At 45.2% G+C, this 19,481-nt stretch overlaps 1 protein-coding gene across 10 annotated transcripts in view; it reads right to left on the reverse strand.

The window, feature by feature from the left end:
• Nucleotides 1-19,481, reverse strand: part of LOC134351041 (ankyrin-1-like) — a 315,455-nt gene that overhangs the window by 67,410 nt on the left and 228,564 nt on the right. For all 10 annotated transcript variants that reach the window (XM_063057044.1, XM_063057043.1, XM_063057036.1 and 7 more), the window contains 8 exons: nucleotides 18,450-18,654; nucleotides 17,392-17,488; nucleotides 16,220-16,448; nucleotides 13,421-13,546; nucleotides 8,597-8,716; nucleotides 5,191-5,275; nucleotides 2,579-2,653; nucleotides 105-236 (listed from right to left, as the gene is read on the reverse strand). In XM_063057044.1, the coding sequence (XP_062913114.1) occupies nucleotides 105-236; nucleotides 2,579-2,653; nucleotides 5,191-5,275; nucleotides 8,597-8,716; nucleotides 13,421-13,546; nucleotides 16,220-16,448; nucleotides 17,392-17,488; nucleotides 18,450-18,654 (1,069 nt within the window). The remainder of the gene's footprint in view (nucleotides 1-104; nucleotides 237-2,578; nucleotides 2,654-5,190; nucleotides 5,276-8,596; nucleotides 8,717-13,420; nucleotides 13,547-16,219; nucleotides 16,449-17,391; nucleotides 17,489-18,449; nucleotides 18,655-19,481) is intronic.

Here is a 19,481-nt window from a genome sequence, read left to right on the forward strand (position 1 = left end):
AGTTCGGAACTTCTTTTACCCCAAACTGTTCTAATGTTCTTTGTGCAATTTCCCCCCCAGTTTTCACAAGTGTACATGTGGCCTGGTTGATATGTTCAACCTACTTTTGGCTCTCTTTCCCTCGTGACTGGCCCACAGATTGAGAAGGGCAGCACTCTGTTCCAGCAGTGAGTTGGGATTCTCCACACGGATCCTGTTGATGTCATCGACCGAGAACTGCAACTCCCTCGCTAACTCTGTAACCAATAGTCAAAGATGAACAGTTAGCAGAAGTAACCTCGCTGATGACCATAACGGAGATGAATTACCAAATGTTACATTTTACTAGTTGAGTTACTCCACATTCCCCGGACAATGCACACAAAATGCTGGAGGAACTCAGCAGGTCAGGCAGCATCTAAGGACTGAAATGAACTGTTGACCATTTGGACCGAGATCCTTCATCAGGACTGGAAAGGAAGGGGGAAGAAGCCAGAATAAAAAGGTAAAGAGAGGGGAAGGAGCACAAGCTGACAGGTGATAGGTGAGACCAGGTGAAAGGGGGAAGGTGGGTGGGTGGTGGGGGGAGATGAAGTGAGAAGCTGGAAGGTGATAGGTGGAAGAGGCAAAGGGCTGAAGAAGAAGGAATCTGACAGGAGAGGAAGTGGAACAAAGAGAAAGAGGTAGAGCAGCAAACAGAGGCGGTGGGCACCTTTTAATGACTGGAGAGGGAAGAGAAAGTCATCTTGTGCTGACCTGCTGTGTTCCTCCAGCATTTTGTTTGTGTTGCTCAAGATTTTCAGCATCTGCAGCATCTCTTGCGTTTAAAAATTAAACCTGGACAACTTCACCAAAGGATAATTGTTGACCTTTGAAGTGAATTAAAATGTCACTAACTTATTCTGGCTTCTACCCTCTTCCTTTTCAATCCTAATGAAGAGATTCAGTTCATTGTTGACTGTTCATTTCCTTCCATAGATGGTGCCTGATTTGCTGAAACCCTCCAGCATTTTGTGTGTGTTGCTCATGATTTCCAGAAAATGCAGAATCTCCTGTCTCTTCACGTTCCCCGGGACAACTTTCACGGCTATGGCAGCTGGGTTCGGATCTAAGGCAGGATGGGAGGGGGAGAAGAAGGTGGGAGGAAGGAATTCCAGAGATTTCAGTGCAGAACATCCTTTACTTGCTGATATTGGTGTGGAGAGTTAGTGACAGTTTGATTCACTTCTAAAGTCAACAGCCGTCCTTGGCAAAATTGTCCAGGTTTAATCTTTAAACACAAGAGACCACAGATACTGGATACTTAAGCAACACACACAAAAAGCTGGAGGAACTCAGCAGAACAGGCTGCACCTATGGAGAGGAATAAACAGTCAATGGGTCCATCCAGTCCTGATGAAGGGCATGAACATTGGCCGTATACTCCTCTCTGCATATGCTACCTGACTTGCTGAATACCTCCTGCATTTTGTGTGTGTTGCCATCTTCCATTAGGCATAAGATACCAGAACCTGAAATCATGTACCATCAGGCTCCATATTGAATGATTCCCTAATATGATAAGATGGAGTCTTGACCTCATAGTCTACCTCATTCTGATCTTACACCTTATTACTTACCTGCACTGCACTTTCTCTGTAGCTGTTACACTTTAATCCGCATTGTTATTGTTTTATCTTCTCTGACCTCAATGCACTGTGTAATGACTGGATTCATATTAAAAGTATGCAAGACAAGTTTTTCACTGTCTCTCAGTATATATGAGAAGAATAAACCAATACCAACTCTTGTGAAAAAAGAACTCTCCTTCTTCCCCTTCCTTTTTTTTCTGGTGAAAATCCAGATTATCTGTTTCTATCTACTAAATCTCCAACCCTTCCAACAGGGTCGATACTGAGCAGTTGCTTCCCCAGCTGTAGAATTTCAGGATAAGGCGCTGGTCATTTAAGACTGAGTAAAGGAGCAGCTTCTTCACTTAGACAGCTGGGAATCTTGGAATCCTCCACCCCGAGTCTGTGGATGTTTGATCGATACATACTTATGAGGCTGAGGCAATAGATCTTTGGACATTAAGGAAATCAAAGGTTATGTGGATCAGGTGAGAAGCTAGACATGGGGTCCAGGATCAACCAAAACTTCAGTGGAGGGTAGAGTAGACACAAGCACCCTTTTATTTATGCTCTTCTGTTCAAAACCTAAATTGATTTGGAAACCTTTTTAGAAGTTGCTTCAACAACCTTTGTTTCTGTAATAAAATTACACCTATTTTTCAGAACTTCTTGCTTAGTGTTACTTTCCATATTTCAATATTATAGATCTTTACTATAACAATATTATTTATGCTTCCCACATTTTTCTCTTCTAGGGTGCCAGAAGTTGATGCAACGATGACCCAACTAAGGTCTTGGACAATTTAATTTCATTTTCTTCTGTACTTTAAGGTCAGGTTCTTAGTAAATCTAACTCATCCATCCTTAAAATGGGGAAAATATGTTTGAGACAAATAAGCAGCCGATGTTAATGACTGAGGGAGTGTTGAGAAACAGAGAGAATGTAATCATGGCAGTCCTTCAGAAAGTCTGTTCGTGCGTGAACTCACCAGCCCAGCTGAGACCCAGCTGCTCAGCTATCAGCGACATCTTCATTTCTGTGCGTTCCCAAGCACTCAGGGAAGCTGCAACATTGCAAGCACAGTGTTAGTCATTGACAGCGCATCCGAGATCCTCAGCAGGTCAGGCAGCGTCTGTGGAGGGAGAGTTAATAAGGCTCTGGCCCTCCCATCCCAGTCAGGTCACTGGCTGGAAATGTTAGCTCTGCTCTGCTTCACCAACGCTGCCTGGCGTGCTGAGTATTTCCCTGTTTTTATAGTTTTATTAAAACCATGGCTCTTTGAACATCCCTACTTTCATCAGAGCACTTCACTCAATCACCTATATTCTCAGTAATTAACAGAACCCCCTCAAAGCTCTTCTGTGAAGGATATGCATGATAGGCTCTGTGTGGTAAATGAAGGCTGGCAGGAGGGGCAAGATGGAACTCAATGAGATCTGTGTTTATCCAGCACTTTTGCTTTGGATTCAATTAACTGGATCAGGGACAATAAAGTAACATTATACGGTTCATGCTGATGGACTGATAGGAGCAGAATTAGGTCACTTGGCCCATCGAGCCTGTTCTGCCATTCAATCATATCTGATTTATTATCCCCCTTGGCCACATTCTCCTGCCTCCTCCCTGTAACCTTCGACGTCCTTTCCAATCAAGAACCTATTCACCTCCACTTTAAATATACCCAGAAACCTGGCCTCCATGGCCAAATGTGGCAACAAATTCTACATATTCACCACCATCTGGGTAAAGAAATTCCCCTTCATCTCTGTTCTAAGGGGTCTGTATTTTTTTATGTAACCATATAACCATATAATAATTACAGCACGGAAACAGGCCATGTCGGCCCTTCTAGTCCGTGCTGAACTCCTACTCTCACCTAGTCTCACCGACCTGCAGTCGGTCCATAACCCTCCATTCCCTTCCTGTCCAGATATCTATCCAATTTAACTTTAAACAACAGCATCTGGGTGCATTCTGTGGCTGTGTCTCTGGTCTTAGATTCCCCCACTATAGGAAACATCCTCTCAACGTTCACTCTATCTAGGCCTTTTATGGTTGAATGGTAACAGATTGGTAGTGTAAAATATCTTTGAACAACACTCTAATTTGAAAAAGTTAAACACAGTACTTCCTCCAGGCTGGTGTGACAGTGAACTCAATTATGCGTTATTATTAAATGCCAAAAACACCAGCTAGTTTTGTCTGACAATGACCAGGAAACAAAGTTTAGCATCAAGTTTTAAGGAGTCAGGGGAAGGTGGGGAGAGGGATGGACTGGGAATAGGAGAGACAATGAGCCTCTTACAGAGGCGTGGAGTTATACGGCACAGAAACTGGACCTTTGACCCAACTCATTCACGTTGATCAAAATGCTCATCTGAGCTGGTGTTGGCCTGAATCCCTCTAAACCTCTCCTATGCAAAACATTTCCTTTCCCATGGTGGGAAAGTGAGGAAACCATCAGATGATTTCCTGATGAACCATCAGAGAGGAGCTACAGGAGTCTAAAGACACACACTCAATGTTTTAGGAACAGCTTCTTCGTCTCTGCTGTCAGATTTTTGAATGGACAATGAGTCAACCCACGAACGCTACCTCACTATTTTACTATTTTTTCTCTTTTTGCATAACATATTTAATTTAATTACTATATATTTATACACACACACATATAAATATATATGTGTGTGTGTGTGTGTGTGTGTGTGTGTGTGTGTATACAGCACTGTGCAAAAGTCTTAGGCACAGATATGTAGCTAGGGTGCTTAAGACTTTTGCACAGTACTGTATTTGTCAACGTGGAGCGGACAGCGAGCTGGTAAATCTGGCGGGAGTAAAGGATGCTGGGAATGGCAAGGGTGGAGTGCTGCAGGAGGAGTGTGTGACAAAAGTCAGAGAAGGACTGCCAGGGATTGGGGTGGGCACAGATGCAGGCATATCCAGCCCTGAGGCACCAGGCAAGGTCACCTGATTCCAAATAACTGGTTTATTGATCACTACAGAATGTCTGTTTGGTGTTTCCTGCTCCCTCCCCACTCCCTTTCCCTTTTCCCAACCATGGTTCCCCTCTCCCTGCCCCCTTCCCACTTACAGTCCCGGATTTCATAACCATGACAACAGACCTAATTCTGATTATGAATCAAGGATGGAAGCAAAGAAGAAAGATGGTGTGAGGAAGGAAATTAAGCCAGGTTTCACAGCTGCCAAGCTACAGTTAAACTTCTATCACTAGATGAAAAACCCCTCTGGCACTCCAGCAGATGGTGGACCAGCATTCTGGTAGTGATGCCAGCACTGCGTTCTGGAAACTGGATGGTATTGATTCAGGCACTTGTCCACTTTCTATGTTTTCTTTTTGCCCCAACTCCCATTTCCGTGAGCTTCAGTAATCGTTCAAACTTTACCCGAAACTGAAGATGCATCACTGGGAAACCGGCAGGGCAAACCCTTCTGACTCAGCCAGAGGAGTGACACCATCATATTATGCGAGGACAGGGCTGGGCTGGTATCCAGTACTTAGAAACGGGGAGGTGGGGTGGTGGTTCTCGTTTGCAGTGTCTGGAAACAGGCCAACGCGAGGTAGAGAAGGAGGGTACGTACCCATTGCTGGCTCGGTTAACGTGCTGTACCGCTCGCGCAGGGCCAGAGGGGTCAGGTTCCGTCGCCGCTCCTCACTTCCGTCGATCTGGCCAGGAGAGAGAGTATGCTTCAGTGCAGCAGTAAACGCGAGGCATTGGTGGACACTCAGCCCGGCGGACAGCCCACCCCACCCAGCTGAGCAATCGCTGAGCTGAAAGCTGTCCAGGTTCAAGGTATCTTTTAGGTACCGGCCCATGTACAAAATAAGACCACATACCATAAGACAGAGGAGCAAAAGTCGGCCATTCGGCCCATCGAGTCTGCTCCGCCATTTTATCATGAGCTGATCCATTCTCCCATTTAGTCCCACTCCCCCGCCTTCTCACCATAACCTTTGATGCCCTGGCTACTCAGATACCTATCAATCTCTGCCTTAAATACACCCAATGATTTGGCCTCCACTGCCACCCGTGGCAACAAATTCCATAGATTCACCACCCTCTGACTAAAAAAATTTCTTCGCATCTCTGTTCTGAATGGGCGCCCTTCAATCCTTAAGTCATGCCCTCTCGTACTAGACTCCCCCATCATGGGAAACAACTTTGCCACCTCCACTCTGTCCATGCCTTTCAACATTAAATAAAGCAGGATCCTCCTGAGCTTCCTCAGTCTCTCTCCCCACTCCTCCTTATTCACTCATAATATTACACAGCCCAGTTAAATCTGCCTCAGAGTCCACTGTCCTAATGAAAGAACCTCAGCTCAACCAGTCTTGTGCATGACTAGAGTTCTGCTAAACAGCCTTGCAAATTTCCTCCCCAGTCTTTCCGATGTTACTGTGAGCAGAGTACACTAGCTGTGGCCATACTACTGAGCCATCACTGATTTTAACGAGCTCACACCAATTATCAGTACATTAAACTACTGATTCCCTGAAGAAGGGTCTTGCCCCGAAATGTTAACTGTATATTCCTCCCCTGTTGCCACGTGGCCAAATGGTTAAGGCGTTCGTCTCGTGATTTGAAGGTCGCTAGTTCGAGCCTTGGCTGAGGCGGTGTGTGTGTCCTTCAGCAAGGCACTTAACCACACATTGCTCTGTGATAACACCTGTGCCAAGCTGTATGAGTCCTAATGCCCTTCCCTTGGACAAAATCGGTGGCGTGGAGAGGGGAGACTTGCAGCATGGGCAACTGCTGGTCTTCCATACAACCTTGCCCAGGCCTGCGCCCTGGAAACCTTCCAAGGTGCAAATCCATGGTCTCATGAGACTGACAGATATCTATAAATATTCCTCCCCATAGATGCTGCCTGACCTGCTGAGTTCCACCAGCATTTTGTGAGTGTTGCTTTGGATTTCCAGCATCTGCGGAATTTCTTGTTACAGTATGTGATAACAATGAATGCTTGTTCTCTCGATCTACCTCACCACAGCCCCTGCACTTTGTCTGCCTACCTGCAATGCACTTTCTCAGTAAATGTGCCATTATCTTCTGCAGTCAGCATCATTAATAGCCCCTCTAACCCTGGTCATTCCCTCTTCTAACCCTCCCATCAGGTAGAACATACTAAAACTTGAGAACATCCGACACCAGGCTCAAGGACAGCTTCTATCACACTTTTATAAGACTGCTGAAAGGGCTTCTTGTACAATAAAGATGGACTCTTGATCTCTCAATCTACCTTGTCCATGGATTGTGCATTTTATTTGTTTACCTGCGCTGTATTGTCTCTAACGGTAACACGATATTTTGCAATTTTCTTTCCCTTGCGTACTATTTCACTGTACTTGGGTATGGAATATATATATATATAGACACACACACACACACACACACACACACACACACTGTATATATATTGCACTAGTCTCCGAAGTAGTATCCAGGACTACTTCATGGAGCAGTGCCTCAAAAAGGCGGTGTCCATCATTAAGGACCCCCATCACCCAAGTCATGCACTGTTCTCATTGCTATCCTCAGGAAGGAGGCCCTTTTCTCTCCAGATACACTTCCCTTCAGGGAGGTTCAAGCTGATTTGTCTTGGATGGATTTGGCACTGACTGAATTTGGCGCTCCTTCCCTCCGCTAGCCTGCAGGTCACCCTTGGGTGAGGTGTAGCATCTGCTTTGCCCCCAGATCAGGGTAGTGTGAAATGGACGTAGCAGGTGGTAGATGGTCGTATGAGCAGCTGATGCACATCACGAGTCCTGGTTATGTGACCGCTGATGCTAGGCAGGAAATCTCTGATGAGTATTAATAATGGCCGGGGTCACCCGTCCTGTAAAGACACTGCCCAGAAGAAGGTAATGACAAACCATCTCTGGAGAAAAAATTGCCAAGAACGATCATGGTCAAAACCATGATCGCCCATGCCATACATCACAGCACATAATGTATGACTGTACCGTGATACAGTGAAAAACTTTGTTTTGTATGCCATCCATACAGATAATTTCATCTGCATTCTGTGATTGCTTTTCTCATCTACAATGAGGTAATACAAGAGAAAAATAACAACCTTATCCAGTCTAGTATCCAGTACATCTTCAAGGAGCGATGCCTCTAAAAGTCAGCAACTATCATTAAGGACCCCCTCACCCAGAACATGCCCTCTTCTCATTGCTACCATTAGGAAGGAGGTTCAGAAGCCTGAAGGCACACACTCAGTGATTCAGGAACAGCTTCTTCCCCTCTGCTATACGATTTCTGATGGAGATCCAACCCATGAACACTTCCTCATGACTTTTTTATTTCTATTTTTGCACTACTTATTTAATTTAATCTATTTAACATAATATATATCACACTAGCCCTCTTCTACTTTTGCACTACATATTTAATTTTAGTTTTTTTTCTCTATATTATCATGTATTGCATTGTGCTGCTGTTGCAAAGGTAACAAATTTTACAGCATATGCCGGTGATATTAAACCTGATTCTGATTCTGATGTGCAATGAAAAACTTTGCTTTGCATGCCATCCCAACAATTCATTCCAAACATAAGTACATTGAGGTCGTACAAAGGGGAAAGCAGCAGCAGAATGCAGAATAAAGCGTGGCAGTTACAGAAAGAGTGCAGTGCAGGTAGACCATAAAGTGCGAGGCCTGTCACCAGGTAGACTGTGAGGTCTAGAGCTCATTTTACCTCACATAAACTGTGGGTAGTGGCAATCTTGAGCAACACACACACAAAATTCCGGAAGAACTCAGCATTATGGAGGGAAATAGAGAATCAACATTTCAGGCTGGTCCTAATGAAGGGTTTCAGCCTGAAACGTTGAATACTTTCCCATACAGGTGGGTCATTCTATAGTCTTATCACAGCGGTATAGAATTCAGCACAGGCACTTCAGTCACGTCTGTAAGCACTGGGGGTCCAGCTACCTGCGGGAGTTCTGCATAGTCAACATATAGAAAAGTCTGTTACCTTCACACAGGGAGGCATGGTGATGTTTAGGTTACAGATGATGTGCTGTTGCTCTTCGTATTTTGTTGGCTTTCGAAGGAAGGAGATGTGACCAGTGTGCTCTTTGCTGAGATCCCTCACCTAGACAAAGCAAGATATTTATTTATTTATTGAGATACAGTGTAGAGTAGACCCTTCCAGCCCTTCGAGTCACACCGCCTAGCAACCTCTTGACTTCATCCTGGCCTAAACACGGGACAATTCTTACAATGACTAATTAACCTACAAACCAGTACGTCTTTGGACTGTGGGAGGAAACCAGAGCACCCAGAAGAAACCCACACAGTCACGGGGAAAACGTACAAACTCCTGACAGGCAGTGGTGGGAACTGAACTCCGGGTCTCAAGCTAGCCACTGTGCTACCAGTTACGAAAACAAGAGATTCTGCAGATGCTTGAAATTCAGAGGAACACACGCAAAATGTTGGAGGAACTCAGCAGGCCAGGCAGCATCGATGGAAAGGAATCAACTGTTGATGATTTGGGCTGAGACCCGTCAGGTCTGAAAGCTCTCAGCCCGAAACATAAACTGTTGATTCCTCTCTGTAGATGCTACCCGACCTTTCAGACCTGAGGGGTCTCAACACGTAATGTCCATTGTTCATTCTTTCTCCATGGACACGGACTGAAACAGTGAAATGTGTCATTTGTGTCAGCCCAAGGATGTGCTGGCAGCAGTCTGCGAGTGTCACCACACACTCTGGAAAGAGGTCCTTCAGACCAAATTATCCAGGTTGAACAGGGTGATCAACAGGAATTCTGCAGATGCTGGAAATTCAAGCAACACACATCAAAGTTGCTGGTGAACGCAGCAGGCCAGGCAGCATCTGTAGGAAGAGGTACAGTCGACGTTTCAGGCCGAGACCCTTCGTCAGGACTAACTGGAGGAAGAGTGAGTAAGGGATTTGAAAGTTGGAGGGGGAGGGGGAGATCCAAAATGATAGGAGAAGACAGGAGGGGGAGGGATGGAGCCAAGAGCTGGACAGGTGATAGGCAGAAGGGGATACGAGAGGATCATGGGACAGGAGGTCCGGGAAGGAAGATGGGGGGGTTGACCCAGAGGATGGGCAAGAGGTATATTCAGAGGGACAGAGGGAGAAAAAGGAGAGTGAGAGAAAGAATGTGTGCATAAAAATAAGTAACAGATGGGGTACGAGGGGGAGGTGGGACCTTAGCGGAAGTTAGAGAAGTCGATGTTCATGCCATCAGGTTGGAGGCTACCCAGACGGAATATAAGGTGTTGTTCCTCCAACCTGAGTGTGGCTTCATCTTTACAGTAGAGGAGGCCGTGGATAGACATGTCAGAATGGGAATGGGATGTGGAATTAAAATGTGTGGCCACTGGGAGATCCTGCTTTCTCTGGCGGACAGAGCATAGATGTACAGCAAAGCGGTCTCCCAGTCTTTTATGCCTTTTATATATTGGCGAGACCCGACGCAGCCTTTTATATATTGGTGAGACCCGACGCAGACTGGGAGACCGCTTTGCTGAACATCTACGCTCTGTCCGCCAGAGAAAGCAGGATCTCCCAGTGGCCACACATTTTAATTCCACATCCCATTCCCATTCTGACATGTCTATCCATGGCCTCCTCTACTGTAAAGATGAAGCCACACTCAGGTTGGAGGAACAACACCTTATATTCCGTCTGGGTAGCCTCCAACCTGATGGCATGAACATCGACTTCTCTAACTTCCGCTAAGGTCCCACCTCCCCCTCGTACCCCATCTGTTACTTATTTTTATGCACACATTCTTTCTCTCACTCTCCTTTTTCTCCCTCTGTCCCTCTGAATATACCTCTTGCCCATCCTCTGGGTCCCCCCCCCCCTTGTCTTTCTTCCCGGACCTCCTGTCCCATGATCCTCTTGTATCCCCTTTTGCCTATCACCTGTCCAGCTCTTGGTTCTATCCCTCCCTCTCCTGTCTTCTCCTATCATTTTGGATCTCCCCCTCCCCCTCCAACTTTCAAATCCCTTACTCACTCTTCCTTCAGTCAGTCCTGACGAAGGGTCTCGGCCTGAAACGTCGACTGCACCTCTTCCTACAGATGCTGCCTGAACAGGGTGAACAAGATTTCCTATCCATGCACCCGTCCAAATGATTTTTTTTTAGGTTGTCAGAGTACCTGCCCCAGCCACTTCCTCCAGCAGCTTGTTCCACACATTCACCACCAGCTGTATGAAGAAATTGTCCTTCAGAGCCCACTCTAGTCTTTCCCCTTTCATCTTAACCCTACGCTCTCCAGGTTTTGATGCCCTTCCTCTGGGAAAAAGGACTGGGTCCATTCACCCCATCTATCCCACTCATGGCTTTATGCACCTCTGTAAGGCCACTCTCGGTCTCATTTGCTGCAAGGGATAATGTCCTAGCCTGACCAATCTCTCCCCGTAGAGCCACTGAGCATTGTGGGCATACTGCGTTAGCATCGGAATCTACGGCGACACTTGCAGGCTCCCCCAGCACATTCTTAGGTTGTTAATACAAATGGTGCGTTTCACTGTATAAATGTGTTCCTGTGATAAATAAATGAATCTGAATCTCAAGACCTGGCAACATTCCCATAGATCCTTTTACAATGTACGAAAACTACAGCGAATTGTCAGGCCAGCAGAACAGGTCATTGGCTGCAGTCCACCATCACTTCAGGACTTGTATGCATATAGGACAAATAAAAGGGCAAGAAAAGTCATTGTGGACACTATCCACCCTGCAAACTGCCTTTTCCAAAAGTTCCCTCTGGAAAGCGTTATAGACAGTATATCTGACGTATATCTGATCAACTGTACTAGTTAGCTCCCCCACCACTCCCTCTATCTTTTACCCCCATCACTGCACTGTACAACTCCACCCTGGATGGTCCCAAGTCCGGCTGCGAAAGGAGGTTTGTGCACGGGACTAGGAACCTAGTTCTGTAAAATCCCAGAGCCACAGAAATGCCAACAGAAGCTCCGAAGAGCTCATCCCTGGGGGAAGAAGTGTCTTCATGGGCTACACCTCAAAACACTGAGAGACTGACCCAGGACAGAGGACTCTGATGAGATTCTGTTGGTGGCCTCTGCCCTGTCGGCATGATGGGCTTAAGAAGAAGAGGACCACACTGTAAACACTTCAAACTACTTTGAATAAAGCTGTTTACATACGTATTTATCCACATTTTATTCCATTTCTGTACTGTAAACTCTATTTCATATAATTCCATAAAACCATAAGTCCACAAGTCCATAGGAGCAGAACTCGGCCACTTAGCACATAGAATCTGCCTTGCTATTCCATCATGGCTGATTTATTTTCCTTCTCAGCCCCATTCTCCTGCCTTCTCATCATCTTTGACACCCTAAAAGTTCTGGTCGCCTCACTATAGGAAGGATGTGGAAGCATTGGAAAGGGTACAGAGGAGATTTACCAGGATGCTGCCTGGTTTAGAAAGTACGCATTATGATCAGAGATTAAGGGAGCTAGGGCTTTACTCTTTGGAGAGAAGGAGGATGAGAGGAGACATGATAGAGGTGTACAAGATAATAAGAGGAATAGATAGTGTGGATAGCCAGCGCCTCTTCCCCAGGGCACCACTGCTCAATACAAGAGGACATGGCTTTAAGGTAAGGGGTGGGAAGTTCAAGGGGGATATTAGAGGAAGGTTTTTTACTCAGAGAGTAGTTGGTGCATGGAATGCACTGCCTGAGTCAGTAGTGGAGGCAGATACACTAGTGAAGTTTAAGAGACCACTAGACAGGTATATGGAGGAATTTAAGGTGGGGGGGGCTTATATGGGAGGCAGGGTTTGAGGGTCGACACAACATTGTGGGCCAAAGGGCCTGTACTGTGCTGTACTATTCTATGTTCTATGCTCTAAACTAATCAAGAATCTATCAACCTTTGTATTAAACAACCTTTACTCAATGACTTGGCCTTCACAGCCATCTGTGGTAAAGGATTCCACAGATTCACCACCCTCTGGCTAAAGAGATTCTTCCTTATCTCTGTTCGAAAGGGGCTCTGCTATATTGTTAATTCATGCTCGTTATTTATTGCTATTTATTTGTATCTGCATTTGCACAGTTTGTTTACAGTTTATAATTCCTGATGTTTACAGTTTACAGTTACAGTTCTGTAGATTTTCTAAGTATGCCAGCAGAAAAAGAATCTCAGGGTTGTATGTAGTGACATGTATGTACTCTGATAATAATTTTACTTTGAAATTTCAACTCTATTCTGATGCTGTGCCCTCTGGTCCTAGACTAGAATACAGCACTTTGGCCCACAATGTTGTGCCGATCATGTAGCCTACCCTAGAAGCTGCCTAGAATTTCCCTATCACATAGCCCACTATTTTTCTAATCTCCATGTATCTATCTAAGAGTCTCTTAAAAGACCCTATTATATCCGTCTCAACCACTGTTGCTGGCAGTGCATTCCCCACGCACCCATCACCCTCTGTATGAAAAACTTCCCCCTGATAAACCCTCTGTACCTACTTCTAAGCATCTTTAAACTATGCCTCTTGTGTCAGCCATTCTAGCCTTTGGAAAAAGCCTTTGGCTAGCCACACGATCAATGCCTCTCATCATCAGAAGCTTTGTCTCCACATACACTCTATCTACGTCTTTCAATATTCAAAATCCTAGACTATCCCACTTTAGGAAACATTCTCTCCATGTCCACCCTACCTAGGCTTTTCAATGTTCAAAGCACAGACCAGAAGTCTGTTAGCATATGGGTGCCATTGACGCTGGCTTACACAAATTGGTTCTGTCTCCCTGTCTACTTCTCAGCGTGACCCACCTTTATGGTGATGGGGAGGCGGTTTTCTTTAAATGAGTGGAAGTTGAAACACCGCTGCTGTCCTGCTTTCCTCACAGGCACAATGTTGCCGGAACATTCCACGTACAGTGGCATTCCTTCTCGGACCTGAGAACGATGAAAGAGAAGAGCAAGAGAAATTAATGGTGACTTCTAGAAGAACGACCGACACCTATATTCACCCTTCCACTGTTAAATGACAGCTGAGGACAGGTGGGGGGGGGCGGGGGAGAATTTCTGAAGCTTCCCTACCCAACTACCTGATGACACCAGGAGATGTGCACCAGGTATGAATATGCAGATGGGAGTCATCTTTTACAGACAGTAAATGGGGGCCTTGTCTATTGATACAAATGGATGCAGTGTACTATGGTCAAGAACAGCTAATCCCCTTCAGCCACTCAGCTCTGGAACCTGAAGGTCTATGACCACTTTTGGGTGGCAAGGTGAAGATTGTCTCTACCAAAGGAGGTATGAGGTGCTCCTTCCCTCTGCTAGCCTGCAGGCCAGCCTTGGCAAGGTGTAGCACCTTCTTAGCTCCTCTCGATCAGGGAAAAATGAAGCCATGGGAGCAGGTGGTGGATGGTCGTACAAGCAGCTGGTACATATCACAAGTCCTGGTTATGCAACCACTGATGCTAGGCAGACAATCTCGGAAGTGTGTTGATAATGGCTGGGGATCACCCACCCTGTAAAGACACTGCCCAGAAGACGGCAATGGCAAACCATTTCTGTAGAAAAATTTTGCCAAGAACAATCATGGTCGTGGAAAGAGCATGAACACCCACGTCATATGACATGGCACATAACAAGTGAACAAATTGTAAATATATTGTTAGATTGAGCATTCTTTGTTTACATAATTCATTATGGGTTATATGTAAAAGTACCCGAATGGCATAAGTCATTATTCCACCATGTCGTATGTGAGCACTTCATGAAAAAAAACTGAGTAGGTAAGTGTCCCAGCTCCTGTGTTTTTCTCTTGATTAGTTTCTGGATTTACAGAACATAACAGCCTGCTCCTTGTTGCTGTGTAACAACTGAGCTGGCAGCACTTAGAGGAAATTCACATTTACCAGTGGTGAGCTTTTGAAAGGGACTTGGTTATTGCTTTTAAAATCTACCTTTTTTTTAAAAAAGTGGATTGGATGTTGAGACACCTTGTGGTGAAGCCAGTGGGTAGTTGTCCCACAACACCAGTAACCCAGATTCGATCCTACCCTCTGAATCTGTTTGCGAGTAGATCTCATACTTTCTCTCTGTGACTGTATGGATTTCCCGCCTGGGTGCTTTGGTTTTCGCCCCCATGTGAACTGGTAGATAAGCAGGAAATGTAAACCACACATAGTATCTAAATGACTGGAAGAATCTGGGGAGAATTGATGAGATTGGTGTAGGATTGGTCGGCATGAATGCAGTGGGCAGCATGATTTAAAATGTGGAACAAAATGCTTTCAGAGTGTCAACTAACTTGGTTACTGCAGTATATTTTACAGATCAATGAAAATGGAAGCAATTAGTTAAAGTCAAAGTAAATTGATTATCAAAGTATGTATATGTTACTATTAACATACATATACCATTACCATGGCATTCCTTATCTTTGAGGCATTAATAAGAAAGTTACGACAAACAACAGAATTATTTCATTAGCAGTTTGAGGAGATTTGGTATGTCACCAAAGACACTCGCAAATTTCTACAGATGTACTGTAGGGAGTATTCTAACTGGCTGCATCACCGTCTGGTATGGAGGATTGGGGTGGGGGCTACTGCACAGGATCAAAATGAACTGCAGAGAGTTGTAAACTTAATCAGCTCCATCATGGGCACCAGCCTCCGTAGCATCCAGGGCATCTTCAAAGAGCAATGCCTCAAAAAGGTGGCATCCATCATGAAAAGCTCCCATCTTCCAGGTCATGCCTTGCTCTCGTTGCTACCATCAGGAAGGAGGGACAGAAACCTGGAAGGACACACTCAACGATTCAAGATCAGCGTCTTCTCCTCTGCCATTGACTTCTGAATGGACATTGAACCCATGAACACCTCCGTACTACCTTTTTATTTATATTTTTGTACTACTTATTTAATTCAACTATTATACATATATATACACACACACACATTTACTGTAATCCATATTTTTTCTCTGCTATTATGTATTGCACTGTACTGCTGCCAAAAAGTTAACAGATATCACAACATATGCCGGTGATATTAAACCTGATGCTGATTCTGATGTGATCGAGAATCTGTGAAAAACTACATGAATAAAGATTGACAAACAATCAATGTGCAAAAGAAGGTAAATTGTTTAAATAGAATAATAAATAAGTAATACTGAGAGCATTAGTTGTAGAGTCTTTGGAAGTGAGTCCATAGATTGCGATATCAGTTCAGTGTTGAGGTGAGTGAAGTTATTTAGCTGACTCAGGAGCCTGATGGTTGTAGGATAATAACTGTTCCTGAACCTGGTAGTGTGGGACCTAAGACTCCTGTACCTCTGTCTTGATGATAGCGAGATGAGACCATGGCCTGGATGGTGGGTGTCCTTGATGATGGATGTTGCTTTCTTGTGGCAACACTCTTTGTAGATCAGGAGTTCCCAACCTTTTTCATGCCATGGACCAATATCATTAAGCAAGGTGACCGTGGACCCCAGGTTGTAGATGTTCAGAGTTGAGGTGAATGAAGGTGAAATGAGTGAAGTGAAATGAACTGAGCACAACATTAGGATACCAAGCAATCCAAGAAGGTTCAGGAAGTGTTCCCATCATACCTCAATGTCCCTGCTCCTTGCCACTTCAGTGAAGTTCTCGTGTTGCTCTAGGGTCTTGTCCACCTTGTCATCGCTCATGCAGTAACACCGCAGGCGGCCGTCTCTCCCATCGTGCATCTTGGCAAACACCACAAACTTGGCCATGTAGGGCACAGCCATCAACTCATTGTAGATTTGGGTGGCAAAGTTCACAGCCTCTGCAGTCCGAGGACAGTCTGCCAGCCAAAACCTGCAGGAGGATGGAAACACGTTTCTGTTTACTCAGAAAAGGGGCGTGGGTGTCATGCGTAAGGCAGAACCTATTGCTCAGCTCCCTTTGGTGGTGGGATGAGGGGTTCATTAGCTTCAGTGAATGTTAACAGTCTCCCAATTGGTGGCCTGGAGCCATCTATGGGTCAGTTGTGTAAGGACACCAGATTTCGTCTCCCAAACATAATCAGAGGCTTTTGCAATAACCTATTTACCATTATCGAGACTGGCTCCTTGCAGAACATAGCACATTACAGCACCATACAGACCCTTTGGCCCATGATGTTGTACCAAACTTTGAACCTACTTTAAGATCAACCTAACCTTTCCTCCCACATAACCCTTCATTTTTCGATCATCTATATGACTAAGAGCTTCTTAAATGCACTTAATATACCTGCCACTGTCCTTGGCAGGGCTAACCACTCTCTGTGTAAAGAACTTACCTCAGACATCTGCCCTATATGTTCCTCCAATCACCTTAAAATTATGCTCCCTTGTATTAGCCATTTCTGCCCAAAATTAACAACTTACGGCATTACTAAACCAAGCTTCTTGATTAGTAAACAAGTAACTCAACTGCTATGTCACTATACTTCATGCAACTACCACTTAACATCAAAACAGCTGAAGCAACTCTGGAGAAATACGACACAGATTTCAGGGGTAAGATCCAGTCACAAATGCAGATAGCATGGAGCATGCGCATTATGAACTGTCCTGTTGTTCACTTTGGAACAAAATCGGAGCAAGAAACACCGAACAGACAAGGTGGGAATGGACCGACTGGTCAACATCTAATATTATCCATCTCCAGTCTGTTTCCTGATGCAGGAAGCACTGCATATGTGTTTGACCAGGAATCAGCGGTTATAAAGCAAGAAGTCTGAGTGAGAAGACCCTGGTCTGGAGGAACTGCTCACCTTGCTGACACATTGGTGGTGAAATTTGCGCAGTCGTTTGCATGGATAAGTTTGGTGGTTCCTGTGATGTCTTCCCATTGGGCAGTCCCTGTTCCTCCTGCAGGTGGGAGAAAAAACACAACACACAGGCCAATGAAAGTCACACAACACCTTACAAATAAAGTTGGGGAGTGATAACATTCTTCCCTGTCTCTGCAACAAACTGCTCAGTCAGTTCCGTTTCTACAACACTGGCGAGGAGAGTTTTCAGAATGCCCTACCAATGAAAAGCATTCAATACTAGCCACCAGACGCTTGTGACTGACCCTCTGATGGTCAGGTGGACGGTGACCGGAACAGGAAGCAGGCTGAAGGGGGAAAGGATGAGGAAACAAGGTTGCATTCAGCCCACACAAAATGGTGGAGCAACTCAGTGGTCACCTAGGGAGGGAAATGAACAGCCCACCTTTCAGGCTGAGACCCTCCACCTCGATCAATGTAGAGCCGTGGCCAGAAAAGTCAGCTGCTCCCATTCCCTAGCGCACGCCGCACGCCTTTTTCACAATCCTTTTTGTTTTGGCGTGCGCATGCGTGCACGTTCGTCTGTGCGTGTGTGTCTGTGTGTGTGATGTTGACGGGACGATGTCTTTTTCATGCCTTTACAAGGCGCGGAGCGAGAGAAGAGACTGTGTGGTGTGCCACTCCTCACACAAAAATTTCGCAGTGTTTTTCCCTTTTACTTTACGAGGTTGAGTTGCGATCTCGACACTCAACCCGGCACGGATGGAAAGCATACTCGGGAGCGGACCTGACTGGGTTCGAACCCGGGAACCTCCGTTCCAGAATCTGGTGCTGATGTCATTGTGCCACCAGCCAGCCCCTTTTTCACAACCCTAATAACTTGTGAAGTTGGAAAGAAACAAGTTTACAAACAAATCTAACTCAGAATGGGCCAGGGCAGTTTACCCTACAATCGTTTCACAGGAGGGGGCCACTTAGTTCATGGGGAGTTGCAAAACGCCACCCATATTAAGCCAGGTGTAGACAGTGCAATGGGAACAGCAATTAAACTGGCTGACCTATAACGCTGCATAGCAACCGGAGGCTGGTCTCGTCTCCTTCACAGGTGTTCTGCCCGTTGTTCCTCCACGAGGGCGGTAGTGGGATCCGAAGACCGATTGGGATGTGGAATTTCCTTCTCCGGGGCTCCACCGTGACAATCGGGCTGAACGTTGCCTGGTTGCCCACCAGCTTCGTCACCAACTCATCAGGAATAGGCTGAGCCTAGAGTAAGACAGGGCAATCAGGCATCAGCAATATGGTAACAGGTTATAAAGGCAGCTGTGCTGGGTACCCATTCAGCTCTAAGTCTCTGGAACAAGAGAAATGCAGAATCAGGTTTATTATCACATGGGCATATGTCATGAAATTGTAACTGTGGCAGCAGCACAGTGCAAGGTATAAAAGTTACTGTAAGAAAGGAAGAGTAAATAAATAGTGCAAAAGAGGAAAGGTGAGGCAGTGATCATGGACTGTTCAGAGATCTGATAGTCATAGTCATAGCCAGCTGTGATTCACAGTTTAAGATGAGGTCCGGTTAGGCAAGACACCAGGTCTTTAAACATTTGTGAAGAGGATACTTTCACAGGAACTGAATGGCCAAATAGTCAACTTAAATTTAAATTTAAACAATAAATATGCTGCCTGAGGAACTCAGAGGGCCAGGCAGCAGAACAGGGAAATGCACTCTTATCAGGTATACCGGTACACCTTCTCGTTAATGCAAGTACACAATCAGCCAATCATGTGGCAGCAACTCCATGCACAAAAGCATACAGGCATGGTCAAAAGGTTCAGTTGTTGTTCAGACCAGATATCAGAAAGGGGGAAAAAATATGATCTAAGTGACTTTGACTGTGGAATGTTTGTTGGTGGCAGACAGGGTGCTGTAAAGGAGAACAAAATAATTGTTACTCTGGATCTGATGCATCACAAAAAAAACACAATAAACATAAATATATATAATATAGCTTATATACAAAAATTGATTGTATGTACATAAGGTGACACTAGGAGAGAGCATCCTAACATTCTACAACACTGCATAGTAT

This window comes from Mobula hypostoma, chromosome 8 (genome assembly GCF_963921235.1).
Source record: "Mobula hypostoma chromosome 8, sMobHyp1.1, whole genome shotgun sequence".
NCBI classification, from domain to species: domain Eukaryota; kingdom Metazoa; phylum Chordata; class Chondrichthyes; order Myliobatiformes; family Myliobatidae; genus Mobula; species Mobula hypostoma.